Source organism: Neodiprion lecontei, chromosome 5 (genome assembly GCF_021901455.1).
Source record: "Neodiprion lecontei isolate iyNeoLeco1 chromosome 5, iyNeoLeco1.1, whole genome shotgun sequence".
Classification (NCBI taxonomy): Eukaryota; Metazoa; Arthropoda; class Insecta; order Hymenoptera; family Diprionidae; genus Neodiprion; species Neodiprion lecontei.
The window spans coordinates 11,148,869-11,167,041 of NC_060264.1; the positions used below are offsets into that span (position 1 = coordinate 11,148,869).

The following is an 18,173-nucleotide window of genomic DNA, read 5'->3' on the forward strand; positions in this document are numbered from 1 at the left end:
AATCGTTTGCTGGATGTTCCGTTTTACATCTAATTCGGTAATTTTTAATATCACGAAGAGAGAAAACCGACTTGGATGCAAAGAAAAGTATAAATTTTTTCCTCCTTACCAATCGGATGATTCTGCTACTTTTAAATAGACCCTACGCCTGGGATGGTCCTTAAAAATTATGCAGGATACCTATAAAACTTCCACTTTAGGCCCCTTTGCTGATAAAATATCTTTCAAGTGGCATAAATTTGCCTCGAAGGATTTACGGCTCTTAAATTTTGAAAAACGCGTTCTCACGCTATAGAAATTAAGTTTGAAAAAGAAGTCAGTTTAAGGTCAAAACTATTTGTTGATCCTGATAGTTCGATATCCACTACATAGGTACGATATATCACAATCAATATCTCTTTACATAATTATATTTACCTCAATTTATAAATAATGCATTAATATTTTGTTTAATCAAAGTTTTATCAAAATTTAGCTTACTAATCGTAAATCTATGGAATAGTATATTATGTGAAAATTGACATCACGTTTTCAGTTACCTCTGAGTATCTGTTGCAGAATTAGTAAATGCTCTACGAACAAGCTAAATTATCCTTTGAGTCACGTATAGTTTCTATCAATTAGATAATTTATCTATTCACTTACCATGTGTTGAATGAATTGTTGTTGCGACGATTTGATTGATTGTGAATTGTCAATAAATAAACTGTTGTCACATCAGTTTTTATTGATATAATTCGTAGTATTTATCGGATTTTTGAGATGTATACGATTAATTTTTTGTTCCTTTATTATTCGAAAGTAATTCTGTAGTGCTCGATTTTTGCCGACCCTTGGCGTGTGCGAAGTTACTATCCAGTGTTCATTCTTTCGTTTAGTGACCAAAACCGGATTTCTTCGGGATGACTTGTCTCTCAATTGCTAATCCCTCAATCGCGAGTACACTGTTATGGGTGTAGTTCGACTCAAGAGGTTGTTTAGTTAAAAATCGATACTTTCTATCAATTTATTACGAAATAGTCGTACGTTGAATATTTATCAAATTATTACGTTTGCAAGCCACAACGCATGTGTAAGCTTGTTTAAAAATATAAAAACAGACGATCTTTTAATTATAAAGAACAGCTTAGATATCGATGCTTCGTTTCAAATCGCTTTAGAATGGTTCAAAGTACAGTATATTTGTTCTATGTTAGGCACTCTACGTTGGCTCATTTTATCGAGAGAACAATTTTCTATAAACTTTTTTACAAAGCTTTTTCTTTTGACATTTTGGCATGTTTGAACATTAAATTTTGCAATCTTGCAGGGATATTGATTATAATCAATAAATTGCAATATTGAATTGGCTACTAAAAAAATGAATCTGCTCTAGCAAATTCGTAGAAAACAGTCTGCTACGAAAAATAAGTCATCGTGGAGTAAAACACAATGCAGCTATTAGTTTGTTTTTTTTAACCATTTTAAAGCAGTTTGAAATAAAGCATCAAACATCTAAAATATTGTTTGTACTTGTGGTATTCTCTATTTTTGTACTTTCAAAAAGAACTCCGCCGCTTACAAATTTGGAAATTTGATGAGTATTCATATAATAATACACTTGATACAGAATCGAGATTTGTGGAATGAGTTTTAACGAATTTAACGGCAGGCGGTAACATAAAAGAAAACATGGGTTGAATTTTTGGATAAACTAATAAAGAAAGATTAGTTATTTCCAAATGATACTTCTTATAAGGAGGACGGGTGATAAAGGTTTTTGGGAGGTTGGTCGTAGACGAGGGTTGCTAGGAGGTTGGGAGGTAACTGCTTAATTCTAGGCGATTCAAGGGCCCCATGGAGTTCATTAACTGTGGTGAGAAAGGCGCCTTACAGGTCATCCAGAAGGTGTGCGTCTTAGGGATAATTGCTTGGCACCGCCGTCACGAACTTGGCTTGGTGGTTTGGTCAGACCATCGGTGGATTGTAAAATTTACAATCCTCGCTTTCCAGACCACTTGAACAGCGTTCCTCAGGCCCTTAGTTTCGACTTATTCTATCTATTTTAAGGAGGGACTTTGGTGAAATTTTGGCCAAAAAAGGGTTTTCGAATTCTTGGCTGACCGAAAAAAAGTCGTATGACAAATCCTTCTACCAATTTTCAGATTATGGTAATATAGGCTTTGATAAGAACTTCAACCTCCTCTGATGAAAACGAATGCGCAAGAATCGTTTCGAAGGAGCTTCCTGCCACAGCACCGAAAATTCCTTACGCATACAGTTTCATTGCAAGAGACTGTAATTTTTTTTCTCAAAGCCTGTACCGCCACAATCTAAAAATTGGTGGAAAGACTGTCTTACACAACAAATTTCAACCGATAATTGAACCGAAGTCTCCTCTTGGTATCTTTTTACCGATCAAAAGGCTGCACCCTACTTTTCCACCGAGTTGAAGAGACGTGCAGTGTGTATCATATTCTTTCGTAATAAAAAAATATCGATTTATGACAAACTAAGCTCCGGATAGAAACTTCGAGCACAAATGTGTGAATGTGCTGTTCATCTTGATTGCTGATGCATGTCTTTCATACGCCTTGTTGAATGTACTGTGTACAGATTGTATCAAAATTTTCTCAGGTCGAAGGAGCTTGTAGAAGGAGTTCGTGCAAATATTCATACGCGTGTTCTATTCTGGCTGTTTAAACAATACTCACGCCACATATCTTCTCCTCCACGCCAACGCAGCTGAGGGATAGAATAAAGGATGACTCCAAGTAAGTTAATAAGCTCGAGCTTTAGCCCACCAAGCCCTGTTACGCGTGGAATGAGGAGAAAGGTAGATGTATGAGAATAAACAAGAATATAAGCGAAGATGCGGCGACTCCCACAGGGCAGAAGAAGTGAAGATGGGAAGAAGCAAGAAATATGAAAGTGAAGGCATAACGGAGTAAAGTAAAAGCAAGGGTAGGTAGACATACCCGTATGGGAGGTATTGCAAACGTTTATTGTCGTTCGTATATTAAGGTCCTTTTATTCCTCAACCCGCTGTAAACTCCCGGGCTTTTATCCCTCTTCCATTTTAAGTCATGTATTTTCCCCAAACCTCCGGCGTTCGCGAGAACTGGATAATCGAAGAACGTGTAGAACGAGTATTAGGAAAGTATAATTTTTTATGGAGATCTTTGTTCTTTTTCTCAATTCTCATTATGAATATTTAATTTTCATATTTTCTTTACCGTAACGGAGCTTTAGCATGATCAAATAAAATTCACATTACTTTCAAATAAAAGAATTTGGCTACACGAACGAAATGTAAACCTCGTGTTACAGGCAGTGAGAACAATAGGTTCTTTCCATTGGAAAAAATATATGTATTTTTATGGGGCAAAGAAACCCAAAATAATTGGTTTATATATATATATATGTATTTTTTTTTCATCAAGAAGATTAATTGCGAATGTTATGTGCAATTCAATTTCCCTGATTTTCTAATATACCTATAGACATATCTTAGTACGGGTGACATCGTGTTCTCGTTGTTTTCAATCTGTTATTTTTGCTTCAATTTTTGCTGAATTTAAAAATTAAAGAGTGGGATCTATTTTTTTTTTTTTTTTTAACTCTCTACTTTATAACAAACAAAATTTTACGTGGCAAGGCCCATTATGAAATTCTTTTAAGAATGGGAAATTCCCCATACGTTGGAATATGTACATATATTAATGCATTTCATGGAAAAGTAGAAAAACTGTTCGAAAATATTGTTATAACATACAGAAATAGAAACATGAGAGAATTCATTTTACAAAATATGATGAAAAACAAGATAAACTAATCAGCACAAGGATTGGCAAAAAAAATAAAAAATAAACCACGAGAACTGTTAAAATCCATTTTCATAGGATGTCAATAATTGCTCTATTCTATTAACTTACACTTATAAAAAAAAAATAAAAAGAAGGTTGAAAAATCACAATGTAATAGAGGGTAAGAAAATACAATGGGTATAAAATTTTCGATTAAGTATGCTATTTCTATGTATATATATATATAATATATGTGTGTACGTATCGGATATTTCACACCAACTCAACCAACGTCGAATCTAGACTGTTTCGACTTTATTACACACGTTCATATATCTTTGTTCTCGGTGTGAGAAATTTTCAGATTTCTCACAGATTTTCATTTTTACAAACAATTCCATAGACGAATTCATAACTACTCCGTGTGCTGTTGTGAAAGAAATACTGACAACATGGCAACTTGAAACAAGACTTAAGATTCCATTAGCGATAAAGTTTTCTTTTTTGCTATACAGCCAAATTTTCTCAAACGCTTTTACATATTTCCAAATAAAATGTTTCGCCAAAAAATTCTAACTTTTAAAGTTCAATACAAATATCAAAGTTTTATTTCCATTTTGTTCATATAATTTTTCAGTGGACCTCAACATTTCGTGACGTAAAAAAAAAAATTAAAAAAATGTGCAAGAACACAGAAAGTGAAGGGAATTGCGGTTATACTGGAAAAGTCTTATTAAGCTTATTGTTTAGTCGTTGAACTTTTACGAATTTTTCGAAAAATTGTTGCAGCGGATGTTATGATTTGACATTCAAAAATGAACTTTGAAGAGATATCTACATGGTTCTCAAAGTAGAAAGCATAATGTTAAAAAAACTTGAAAGAACTTGAAGTTTGTCAAGGTCAGACGATGATCGAGTGGAGTAAAACAGCCCATTGTATGTGTACATGCCTAATATGATCTGAGCGATATATTTAGCTGTCTGGGAGTTTAATAGCAGTTACGTGTAAATTGATCAATAAACAATCAATATGTGGGATAGAGTTGAAACGATAAATCATACTTGTATAAATGTGAATTATTATTGGATTTGGTGATTTATGTTTGTGTGCGTATGTAGTACCTATATAATCAATTGTATAAAACTGCTCGTGTTTAGGATGCCGTGTATATAACTGGAGAATTTAATCAGCTACGTAAACTTGATTACTATTGAGATCGTTCTTACAGCTTGACTTGTACGTTAATCTATGTAATATTATTAATAATATCAATAATCGTGATAATAATATGGGGCAGAATTCCTCAAGTGTACCAGTCCCGATAAAAGTTATCCGAAGGGCTGAAAACCTGGCTAATTGTTGTCTTACGGGATGGTACTACTCACACCAAAAATTTATTTATCTCGACAAATAAAGACTGAGGTGGAGGAGGTACATATTTTTAGCTTTCGTTACAAAGCCTTATCTTCAAACGCTTGTGACTTTTTTCCTGATGCGGAAAGAAAAATTCACCTAAAACGTTCTCAATAGGGTTCTTTTCCAATTTTTAGTAAATCAATTTTCAGCCCGATCGGATAACTTTTTTTGGCCTGGTACACTCGAGGAATTCCGCCCCTAATGTATGTTGAGATAGAACGAACGCTATCGAGCCAAACGGATCCCCAAAACTTCAATGAAAGCAGGTCTTCACCGAAGAATGATCCAGGCATGTCGTTTTAACTGTCAATAACCTGCAGTTCAATTTATTTCAAGTCCCCGAGCAGTTACGGCTATCCAAAATCGCTACGAATCTCCCAAGTTACCGTTGTCAGTGAACACTCGGGGAAAACCTTATTGCAGTTGGCTCAAAGTTTTAGACGGACATTAGAGGGGTCTTCCAACTTGTTTAGCGTCATTGGAAGTCGTTCCGAGTCCCGGAAAGTCGCTGCGGGTTTGGACGGCAATCCAGCTCGTATCAAGAAGCATTAAACTGTTTGAACGAATCAATAATTGGTCGAAAATCAGGGGCATACAGTTCTGTTCGTTTTGAGAAAATTCAAACCTAAGAACTTCGGTTACGTGAGATAGTCGAATTTTTTAAATTATTTCACATTTAAAATCACCGAAAGGTGAAAAACAAACTTTTAACTAATCGAATTTGCGACTACCCCATTGAAGATATTTATTTGGAATTTGTTCAAGGACTGAAACATTATATACGAATATCTTTAACTGATTCTTGAATTCACTTGCAAGCTTTCCAGTGGCAGTATTGTTTACAGAGACTTTGAATAAACACTGGTCAGTCGCTTTTTCTGTCCCGAAGTATAGATTGTTTAAATAAAAGATCGAAGTCCTCTCAGTTTTCGATCTTCATGATCAAGGACTTGAGAAAATAGTACATTGCGTTAGAAGTCCGAAAAGTGGGAAATTTCCGATCCGTGTATAGTTTGCCACGCAAATAGTCTAACCCACAATTAGTGGCCATCGATTTGCAGTATTATAACGACTGATGGGAGAGCTGAGTTATCTGTTACCAGAGAATTAAAGTCTGAAATACTTATAACGAGGTGAAACAGCTACTTTTATCGTTTTTTCAAAAGGTTGCTACTATTTTATATGAGATTTGAAAGAATTAAATATAAAATATTCCAAAGTAAAGCTGGATTTTACATAACACCAGAAGTTTTCTGTAATAGCCAAGTACGACCTGAAATTCGTGAATACAACGTTTCATTCCATTTTTCGTGAAACATGTAGACTTCACTATAAGTTTCCCGAAACTCCCAAAATCGTTATTCATCTCTACTTTTCAAAATCCAAATCCATTTAAAAGAAAACGAAACATGGAATAACTTTTCTGAATTTCGTTTAAATGAAGTTTTCGGAACATTTCAGCGAGACTCTCAGGTCATCGCTTAAATCTTATAGAAATCTGGAAGACGGCATCCAAATTGAGTAAAAATCAATATATTTTGCAAGATAATGAACAACACAACTATCTAATATCCACTTGGAATAATCGAGAATTGTTGAAAACCCTGAATTGCCCGAATATTCGAAATTGTAACGGCAAAAAATCAATCGGAGTTAAAAATTCATTGTTTAAATACATTTTTTTCTAAAACTAGTACGAAAGCATAATATCAGATTGTACTTATTGTTAGCTCAATAGAATTCGTTCGTCTCTCTCACAAAGTTGAATTGCCTCATTTCACTACATTGGATACCTAACCTTAAAGTTATCTTACATTGAATATTTCTAATGCATATAAATAGTGTTAACATCAATTTCATGCATGAGTTCCACGTCACTGCATCAAAGATACGCTAGTGTATACACACATTTTGTAAACATCATTTCGGTTTTCCATTTTTCAATCATATTTTTTTGAAATATACAATAATTGTTCGGGAATACTTGTTAAGTACACATAAACCAAAACAAATCTCGCTTACATACTCGTTATGTAGGTATCGAATTTCCGCGATTAACACTCACTGATCACCCGGGGTCAATACGACCCCGCTCACAACTTTAACGCTAAATCAGTACAAGCTGATGTGGTTGAGCGAGGCAAAATACAATTTTTTTCATGATTATCCATTTTTACTTTCCTCCAAAGTAGAACTTCCTCAGATCTCGGAATAAATCACTATTAGATCGCTCACTATCAAGGTATTCTTTCCGAAAATCTATCACACTTGAAGAGCACCTACCATAAGTTTTATGAAGAAATATTTGAAAAAAAATGCAAAAGTTAATGAATGAATTAAAGAAATTAAAACAATTTTTCCTATAAAGAAAGAAATTTTTGAGACTTATACACCTTTCAGATTATTTTCGCCACTTCATTTTATTTTATGTGTAACAAAATTTGCCTCTTAATCTATGAAAGTTTTTTGACGTTATTTTAACCAGCATGTTGCAGCCAGGAGGTGTGACCACGGAGGGTTAAGTGTTTATCGAGTTTATCGATACCCTATCTACCATGAAAATCATGTCACGCGAAACAAAGTTCATGTGTGACAAAATCCGAGCAATTATACGCCAAACTTTTCTTGGTGCAGTTATCATTAGATAAAAATATTGAATAAACTTTTTTGCCACCGCTTCTGTTCCCTAAACTTTATAGCAAGGTTCATTTGAGTTTTTGAGAAAACGCGCCGAATCCACAATCAAATTACCCGGTACTGTGGGGTATAAGTGCGCATGCGCGTGTTACGGTATTTAGCAAGCGATAGATTGCAATGGCATCGGACTGTGTGCGAAGAGACGCGTGCGGTGTATGCAAACATGTTGGGAGAACACAGATAAATGAAGGTCGACGAGACGTTTGCCAGACTGAAGACATCTTGGTTTATTTCACATCCCAACTCCACAGCTGCCAGCTGAGATAGTTTTGCAGCGCGCAGGGAGAGTATGAAAATTCGAAACAATCAACTGTAGCTACAAATATATTTTCATTGCCAATGTGCATTCAGTTCATATTTTTACTCCAGAACCATAATAAGAGCTGTCAATATGTAGACTTTTCTGTGTGTTCTACACAGTCTTTCAAAAAATCAGTGATGCAAGACTGGTTGAATAAATACTCTCCAAATACATTCATGATCAAAAACAGATAATCAAAATTCCACGTACTAATTATGTATGTGTACATTACAGACCACCCATTTACTCTAGATTGCAATTGGTACGTGTATGTGTATTAGGGTGGTCCTTATCAAGGTGGAACGAATTTTTTCCGAACCGCCCGCCAAGTCAACTTTAAATAAATCAAAAACAGTTCCCAATTTTTTTCAGATTATTACCTGAACTCTAACCCGTGCCTGTAAGAGGGAGGACTTTCTCATTTAAAATACACGTATTTTGGACACATTCTCAGTACATATATCTTACTGCAAGAGTAATTAGATACAAAAAAATCTATAACTGCGAGGTTTTAGTGGGCATGAGTGCTACTATCTGAGAAAAAATTCACACCATCCTACCAGGTAATCTAGACAAATTGCACTTCCTCTAAATGGAAAAAAGTCGGATTTCGACGGTGTACAATTTTTCAAGATTGTATGGTATGATAATGTGAATTTTTTCCCGCATATTAGCACCAATGCTCAATGAAACCTCGCAGTTACAGATTTTTTTGAATATACTCTTACTGTAAAATGTATACTAAGAATATGTCCGAAACACTTGTATTTAAAATGGGGAAATCCACCCTCTTACAGGCATGGGTTAGGGTTGAAATAAAAAAACTAAAAAAATTAGGGAATTGTTTTTGAAGTATTTGAAGTTGATTTGGAGGGTGACCCGGAAAAAAATCGTCAACCCCCTCAATAAGAACTACCATGATGTGTATACTTTCCCTTACACGAATCTAGAACAATTAAAAACTAGTTCTATTATTAAAGTATGGAATTTCCTTGGACGGCAATCATTCGTTACATATCACATATAACCATATTTGTGCCTTTATATTGCAGAATCTTTCAGTATATAGCACGAATGTTTTAAATCGTGGTTAAAATTTTGGCGAGACAAACAAAACAAGAAAAAGAAAAAATAACTCGGTGCTGGCTGCTACGGTTTAAATCACATGTTATAAATATCTCTCCGGCAGTGAATGCAAGTTTTTTTTTATTTCTTTTTATTTCTACAATCTCCATAAAAGCTAAATGAAGTCATCACGCGCTTTAAGACTGGTCGCCGGGCTGTGAGGAGATAGCGCTCTAAGAGATGTGAGATTACGCTGCTATATCTAGGGTTTACAATTGTCTTGGTAAAACTCGAGTCAGTCTATGATAGAGATGGTTTATACGGAAAAAACCTACAATGAGGTTAACGTAGGATAATCGGCTAGCAGATTTATAACGCGACACAGCTGTACCATATCGAAACTGAAACGCATCATACACATACGTATATCATAAAACACACGAAGTCCTATATAATTAGCATCCTATGGCAAGTCAGTTGGCAATCAAAGAAATGGAAATTTGTCAAAAAATCGGCACGTTAGTTGGATGTGAGATAACTATCGACACGAGAGTTTCTTACACTGGACTCCGACCTCCGTGCATCTGCACTGGAGGCAAGGTCCCGACAATTCCGTAATGATCTTTCCAACGCGATACATTCGTCCGTAAATATTGCAGCCGGCTAATTTTAGGAGACTGCCAACCATCGTAGACACATCTTCGTCACGTACTTGGGCGCTGTTCGATGTATTGAATATCATTAGTGTGGTAGGTTTGGCAACAGAAGATTTGGTAGTCTGGGCCGGTGACGGTGAAGGCGTCGTTGATAGCGCAGTCAGCGTTGAAGAAGCCTTGGTAACTGTCTGACTCGTGGAGGTTTCTCCAGTAGAAAACACCGCTTGCTGAATAGAAACCTGCGCTGCAGGCTTTTCCGTTTTTGAGTCAGAAAATAAGAGGTCAAAAACGCTTTCAAAGGAATACATCGAGTCCTCTTCGTCGTTTGAATCTCCTTGAGACAACTTGGTCACAGTATCCTTGGCTTTATCAGACTTGAGTGGAATGGATTCCGTGATTTCTGGGTTTGATTCGAATCCTAGATCTTGCATAGAGCCGTTGCTATTCAAACTGACATCCTTGTCACCGTATTTGGAATAGTTGAAACCTGAAGAGCTCTGAGTCACGAATTTATCGTTATGTTCTTCGTTATGCTGGGTATCGTTGCCCACTTCCTGAAGAGGCTGATTCAAATGCTGAACAAAAGAATTATGGCCCACTTCATTGGCTACTGAGGTTGGTGAGTTCGAAACAATGACCTCGTCATCTTTGTGTGGGTTCATCTGGTCACCATGATTGTAAATCGGAGGTTCCATCAGCGAGGGATCTTGGTTGATGTCACCGTTCCGGATGGTAGAGCTTATCTTTATGCCGTTTGACATCGGTGTTGTCGGTCTCGGGGTGGAGATCCGATGCTCGGTAAGGTACGGTATCATGTCTTCGATCAAGGAAGGCAAGTCAGGAGCAGGTTCTGTTTTAATGACATCTCGAAAGGGGTCTGGTGTTGCGATTCCATCCACTGACTGAATCGGTTCGCGTTGTGACGGCATTGTCGCATCTGCACGGTCCAGCACCAGCGTTGGAGACTCGGGTGTATCGACTGGTAACAAATCAGACGGATTAACACCAGGTTGAATAAAGAGAATGGAAATAGACAACTGAATTAATGCTGCCACTGCAAAAGTAACTCAATCATTGACTGTCGCACTTTATTGGGATTCCAATTTACACATAACATTGCCTTATAGATATAGCACTAATATAGTTCAAGCAACAAATTTTAAGGTCCCATTCGTATCAAAAGGTCATTGTAATTAAATGCATCCGTAATTGGTGACCTGCTACGAACTTATAAACTTGTGAATATTTGTAATAACAAGTTTAGATTTTATTTCAGGGTTTTCAAAGACAATAATAAGTATACAAAATTTTAGGGTCATCGTAAAATTTAGTCATTGTATTAGAGAAATGATGCCTTTTTAAGGGATGCCCTGGTCGAAAATTACCGACCTCGGTACTTTTTCCAATATTTTCTAGACACATATGTTTTGAGTTTTATTTGTTCGGGATTGCATGTAGAATGACGATCTTGTGCCCTTTTTGAATAAAAAGTGCTTCGGCTTACATTTTAATTGATATAATTGACGCGTATACATTTCCTGACTCACCCGACCTAAAATGTCTTCGATTTTGACTGATTTCATAATTTCATCGGAATCTGTTCCTCTACTGTTTCGGAGATATTCGAAAGATCGATTATGACGATTTTGAATCACCGAATTTACCATAATGGAATGTAGCCCAAAGTATAGTTTTTTTCTATGACCTCATTATTATCCGATCAATGTGAAATATTCAATGTAAATAAGTACGCTGAATTTTTTCGACTAAACATGCAGTAAATATTCGATTTTCTTCCATAAATTACAGGTACCAAGATGGTGTATGATGGCGTTCATCGATTACACTAATAATACAATTTTCTATATTTTGTATTCACGTTAAAGATACCACAGGTCAGCAACGAAATTCTTCTTCTTCTTCTTCTTCTTCAACAAAAAAAAAAAAAAGAAAAAACATAGGTACGAAGGTTTTAATGTACCGAATTTATATCTGCTTTCTATTTTTTGCTGTCACGTATACATTGCACGATATTTTTTTTTATTGTTCAAAATTTAGAATTTGTCGTGTTTTGTTGTTGCTTAAATAGTATCTCTACATACACAACCAGTTCAAACTGATGGAAAGAGAAAGAAAGATATCGCCTGACGTGGGTTTCAGAACAATGCGTCTGCACAGTTCTCGTTGTGACTTCGTGCACGCGATACGTTGAAAACTTGTCTAGCGGTTGTTTTTGTTTCATGCTGGTTATTTTGGTAAGTTTTACACAGGATCTATATCTGTGGTGAAACTTTATGTTTATTCTCAACTATATAGCAAATCCAAGTATTTTATTTAATATAATTCCCATCTCACTTCCTAACCTCGAAGTATTTTAAATTCCTATGTTAAATATCAACGTGTAGTCACTTTTTTAACACTTGGATTTAGAGCGTACAGAGCAAAAAAAATATATGTATTAGAAACATCGAAATTTTTTTGTGGTGAATTTTATTTTATTTTAGGTATAAAATACGAAGAACTTACAAAATGCTAGTCCCAAAAACTACAAAATAACTAAAATTATACTGGTGAATCGATTTTCTGACGATTTTAACGATTAAAATTTTTAACTTTGTAACTTTTTTGATGAATATTGTTGCTATCATTAGTGTTTGATTATAATTTGTAAGCGCAAATAGAGTTTGTAGAAGAAAAAAAATATTGCATGAAAAGTATACGTGGTACATGTTTTTTATTACTATATTTCGATACAAGAGCATCAAATCTATTATAATTACTCATAATAATAAAAAGGAGAAAAAAAGAGATTTTATTGTTTGCAGACCAGTGTACTTAAAAGAAGACTACGAGACAGAATTCTTTTAACTGTTTTCTTTCGAACTGTAGTCGCACGAAAAATAACCGACGATAATTGTATTTTCCACAGAACCAAGCCTCAAACAACGTCGTAGAATCGAAGTTTCATAAAAGTCTCCATTCAAAGGGATCAAGGGACATAACAACCAGATAGATATAGCAAGTGAAAATTCCTGAGAAAAATTCCCGGTCAAAGGAATGTAAGGACATACCGCAGTAACGACATACAAGAGTGAAAAAAACACGGTTTCAATTTTTTTATTTTCCACCCAATATTCTCTTAGAAGAACGGCCCGGTAAAAGGGATTTTTGCAACAACATTCCATTCAAGATGCGTTTAACTCCAATTTGCTTAAATAATTCCCGGAGAAAGAGAACAGCACATAGCGATTAGAGAATTTGGATCGACTCACTGCAAATGATTTCGCCACAGCATCCAAGGTCACTATTGACTCGCCTGCATCCAATTTTCAATGGTGGACATTTTTCGTCAGAGCACACGACCTCACCGTAGTAGCATATGCATATCACGCACAAACCGCTGTCAGGAATGAATTCTCCGTGGCGATACTGTCTCGTATCAAAGTGGCAGCTGGACATTGACGGGCCTTCAGACAGATTGGAAGGGTGAGGAATTAGTTACGTACATAAAGGTAGAAATTGCACGGAGAGAATATAACAGAGGATCGCTTGTGAGCGATCGAAGTGAAGTAGGTAGGCTGATCAAGTATCGGGCGCTTTCTTACCGTCCTCCTTTCTATTCGGATTTGTGATGTCTGCGGGAACTACGGTTACACCGGTGCCAATTTCCAAGCTCAGATCGGTCGAGTGATAGGATGCTTCGAAATAGGGTGGATCTTTGGGGACGAATCCGCCTGTGAAATGCTTAACGTTAGACCTGGCATTGGATTACCCCATCAAGTTGGAGCTATCGTTTCGGCTTGATCCCGTAACCCTATCTCCCTTTACCCAATTTATACCTACGTATAAACGTTTAATATAGGTATACGCTGATACTGGGGATGCCGTCTTATTGTCAGTATCGCGACGCCGAGTCGTCAGGTGAATCAAATAGCATTCGATAATTTATTTGATAAGGAAAGTACCCAAGGTGTGCTTTAGCGATTTTCTTTATTCTGTGACGTTGTAGTGCATGAAAAAACATTAGTGAAACATTATTTTTACGTTCTGATTCGGCTGCTTGAAAGGTAAGAACCACCTTTAACCCTTGGAAGCATACATTTTTCCTTACGATTTCATTGAAACTGGGTATATAAGGGTTCTTGAGGTCACTGATTTAAAAAATATGGTCAGATCTGAGAAATTTGAAAAATTCAAAATGGTGGATCTAATATGTCGGACTGAAAATGTAAAAGTGATGGGAATGGCTCGAAAATGTACACTTGGGGGTTTTTAGATCACCAAGTACGATCGGTTCGGCCATTTTGAGTTTCACAATTCTGATGTTAGACTAGTTTTCAAAGACCCCGAAAACCTCGGAGTAACAAATTTCAATCCAACATATTCCAACTTTTATATTTTCAGTCCGCTATATCGGATTCGCTGTTTTAAATTTTGAAATTTTGACACCGGATTCGTTTTGAGGAACCTCAAAAATCCATGATCAACAAGATTAATTTTTCTAGTCTCCACAACCTTCCCACAATTACATTTATTCTGTAAAAATAGGCATTTTCGATACTTGGTTTATTTATAGCGCTCACTTTATTCGCGGAATCATCATAAGCCCTCTTGAAACATCAACACTGATCTTGGAAGACCAGTTAGGCAAAAAAAAAAAAAAAAAAAATGACAGCGAGATCTCAAAAATTGAATGTAAATCTTGAATACCCAATTCAAAAAAGGTGTTTTACATATAAGACGTTGTGTGGCAACGTGTTATGGTTTGCTTCCGAAAATAGTTTTTTTTATGATTTCTCGATAATGATGTCAAATTTTTCGATAAAGGCAATTTGATAATATTCACTATCAACAGACGCTAATACGCGTCGTATTCTTGCTATTAATGGTACTGCATTGCCTACTACTTTGCTTTTGACTAATTCACGACGTCTATGACTAATTTTAAAAATAACCTTATGCTTTGGGAGGATTCAATTTTCTGTCGTTCTTGGTATTCTATAGGGATTCTGAACTATTTTCAGCACTTTATGGAGAAATTCTTGTACGCCAACAATATGTATGCCGCTTTGAACTTGAAAACGAATGCTTTGTTTCTCTTTCATTGACCCGAATATATTAAGCTGATTTGCTGGTAACAAAAGTCCAGTCAACTATACGGCCACAAAATATTCTTAAATAATTCTTTTCAGACCTCTCAATACTTTCGTAAAAAAACGAAAAAAATCTCAACGGACCGTACTACAATTTCTATGTAAAAAACATCCTTACTTTCGTTCTTCCACATGAGTTTCTTACATTTTCTGCGGACTTTTTTCATTAGGCGTTGTTTTATTACGGATAAAAGAACTGACACATTGTGTCAATTACTACTTGAAATTAACAAAAAAAAAAAAAAAAGTAATGAACGTAATCGAAATAATACTGTTTTAATTTAAATCAGTCCGCGAAAGTTTCTAAAGGGAAATTCAGCCAGGTGAGCATAATTTTTTTTAGCTAATTCCCAAAAGACATTATGGTTTCTTATTAAAAGTTTGATTTTCTTTCAGGTACTACGTCATCGAAAAAACAATTTGCGAGGAGTACCATTGTTGTGACTTCTACAACTATCTCTAATTGAATGTGTGAGCATATAGGTGTGTAGTAAAATTTACCGATGAACAATAGTAATCGCTTTGTTGTAAATGTCACTTTGTTTCGTAATAACAACTGCTACTCAACGTATAGTTGCAATTACTACGCTGCAGCGCTGGTGCAGTGAATTTTACCATACGCTACTAATACAAGAAGTAACGCGTAAGCTAGTAGAACATATACGGTGTTGATTCGTCACGCGATTTCTGAAGGGGATAAAATAAACTGCGGTCAAAACTTTATTCTTCGGTCTGTATTTGGTAATTCAAATGTATCGACGGATGTTTGCTCTACACGATACTTTATTAAAGCTTAAAATTGATCACTAATCGAAGAAAACGCATTTCAATTCATTGAAAAACATCGTATCACGAAAGGAATTCAAAGCCGTGACGTACGCATTATTATTTGCACACTTTGTCCACTACGCTATCTTACCACGTTAATATTTGTGTAATTTTATTTTCTTCGATTTGAGGTCCATACTCAAACTGGTAGTGTATAGTACTACTTATTTTAAATTCAATTCATGTAACGATTCCAAGTGTCAAAGTGACTGATGGAACCACTACTTTTATGTATTACAGTTGGAAACTCGGTTTTACTATTCTGCATGAAATGTGTAGTCGAGTTTCACCAACTATTTGCTACAGCGATTTTAACAAAATAAGATGGTAAACGCTGCTATACCTCATTTCTATAATAGTAAGTCGTCAATACAATGCACGTAATTATACTCACAATACGCAGGGTCGAAAATTATGATATAGTAATATGTAATGATAGAAATAGTAAAAATAATTACTATTTGATGATTGTTATTGTGACTGCAGCAATTCTTTCCGCCCCTTTAAACAATTTTTAATACGAGATACAGTGTTGTAATGGATTAGTTTCTTCAACCTACGCAGCTAGGTACTCTAAATTCAAAGTTGAAATGAGCAAACTTTGACATTCGTATGACTTAGTCCTCCCCGGTTATAAGAAGGAAAAATAAAAGTTAACTTTCGTTAGAAACGAAGTTTCAGTCGTGCCCAGCCAGTCATCTCAAGCTTCAATAAAAACATTATTATTTATCATTTACTACCATGTATTATTGTTACCAGTAATTAAAATTTGTCTTCTTACTAATAAATATTAATTTTGGTCACGCGCCGACTCAATTCCTTGTTCAATAGCCACTACAAACCACAATTTGGATTCAGCTATGATTAATTAGTACAGTACAAAGTCATACAAATCTCAACTTTTCGTCAATTTTGCTTAGGAATACCAACAACCTCCTTTGCCTAAGGAAATGAGGTCACTAAAATATTACATTATGATACATAAACCCTCGAAAGAAATATTTTTTGAGGTAAACTCCCTCGGGCAAGTAAGCAGCTTCGAGAAATCGAGCTCTTTACTTGAAACGAAAACTTTAAAACAACAGTTATTGAGAAAATTCCCCAAGGAACGTATTTTTTTTTACCCTTCTTCATACCGTTCGCATGATTTTTTACAGAATCTTTTGATACCTGTAAATGTTCCGCAATGCAGTAAGAAAACCAAATATTTCGTAAACAAAAAAAAAAATAGTATACCTTCTGTTTCAATAGGTGGACTGAACCTGTTTTCTCTGGTCACAATGTCGTAAAAATTGGAGCTTTCGGTGGTGCGTTGAGGTTCACGTATCGCACCAGCCGATCCTGACGGATACGCGGTGACACCGGAGGTCGTGTCCTTTTCGTTTTTCACCAGAGCATCAGCGGCCACGAAGGGAATTATCCTGAATAAAAGAATGACTTGTCGTTAAATGTTCGCGACGGTTCGCGAGAGAGTCAAAAATTTAATTAAACAAAACGTTGGGACCATCCAGACAATTGACGTTCTCCATTGATTCACCTGACGTTCGGAAGGGACGGAGGCAGCGTTGGTTCGTTGTAATAATCGTAGTCATCTACCTTCTCCCTCTGAGTTATATTCAAAATGGCTTGAACGTCAGGAGCTATTGATCGGACCGGAGTGATGGTCACCACCTCAGCTTGGCCGACGGAAACGTTGCTTTTCAGCGTGACGTTCATCATGAAAATATCGTCGGGCATCAGGATCGTCGTGGGAGAAGTTGTGACCGATTCTTTCTGCGTCGAGGTAATCACCTTCTCCTTCATCGTTTCGGCTTCCCTGTGGCGCTCCCGCGTTCCAAGGATCGGCTCCTCCGTCGGTCCCGACGAATTGGATGCCATTGCAGTACTTCGAATCATCGCTTCCGTCGAGTCCAGCTCTTCGTCAACCCCCTGCTCCGAGGGATCACCCTCTGCTTCCGCAGATGTGCTCATCTCCTCGGTGGTGCTCCAACTTTCGGCTGAAGTGGTTTCTTCCGGCGTTGATACGGTGCTGACTGGAACCTTGAGCTCGTGCGTCGATGTCTCCGGCACGGTGGTTGACTCTTTTGATAAGGTTGAGACCTCGGAGCTGGCGATCGTCTACATAAAGATGGGGATAATTGGTCCGCGTTATTTTGCATAAGCTAATGCTCGGACCCTGTCTCGACATAGAAAAAATTACGCGCTGGTTCTAAACAACCCAGTATTCAGTCTAAGCAAAAGTGTGACTAAGAAAAATTGTAAAACAAAAGT

At 36.3% G+C, this 18,173-nt stretch overlaps 1 protein-coding gene across 2 annotated transcripts in view; it reads right to left on the bottom strand.

Moving 5' to 3' along the window:
• Nucleotides 1-8,210: 8,210 nt before the first annotated feature.
• The window catches only part of LOC107223304, an 80,499-nt gene continuing 70,536 nt past the window's right edge, over nt 8,211-18,173 (bottom strand). For both annotated transcript variants that reach the window (XM_046740429.1, XM_046740428.1), the window contains 5 exons: nt 17,440-18,020; nt 17,139-17,323; nt 13,527-13,655; nt 13,194-13,388; nt 8,211-10,900 (listed from right to left, as the gene is read on the bottom strand). In XM_046740429.1, the coding sequence (XP_046596385.1) occupies nt 9,804-10,900; nt 13,194-13,388; nt 13,527-13,655; nt 17,139-17,323; nt 17,440-18,020 (2,187 nt within the window). In that variant the 3' untranslated portion in view covers nt 8,211-9,803. The remainder of the gene's footprint in view (nt 10,901-13,193; nt 13,389-13,526; nt 13,656-17,138; nt 17,324-17,439; nt 18,021-18,173) is intronic.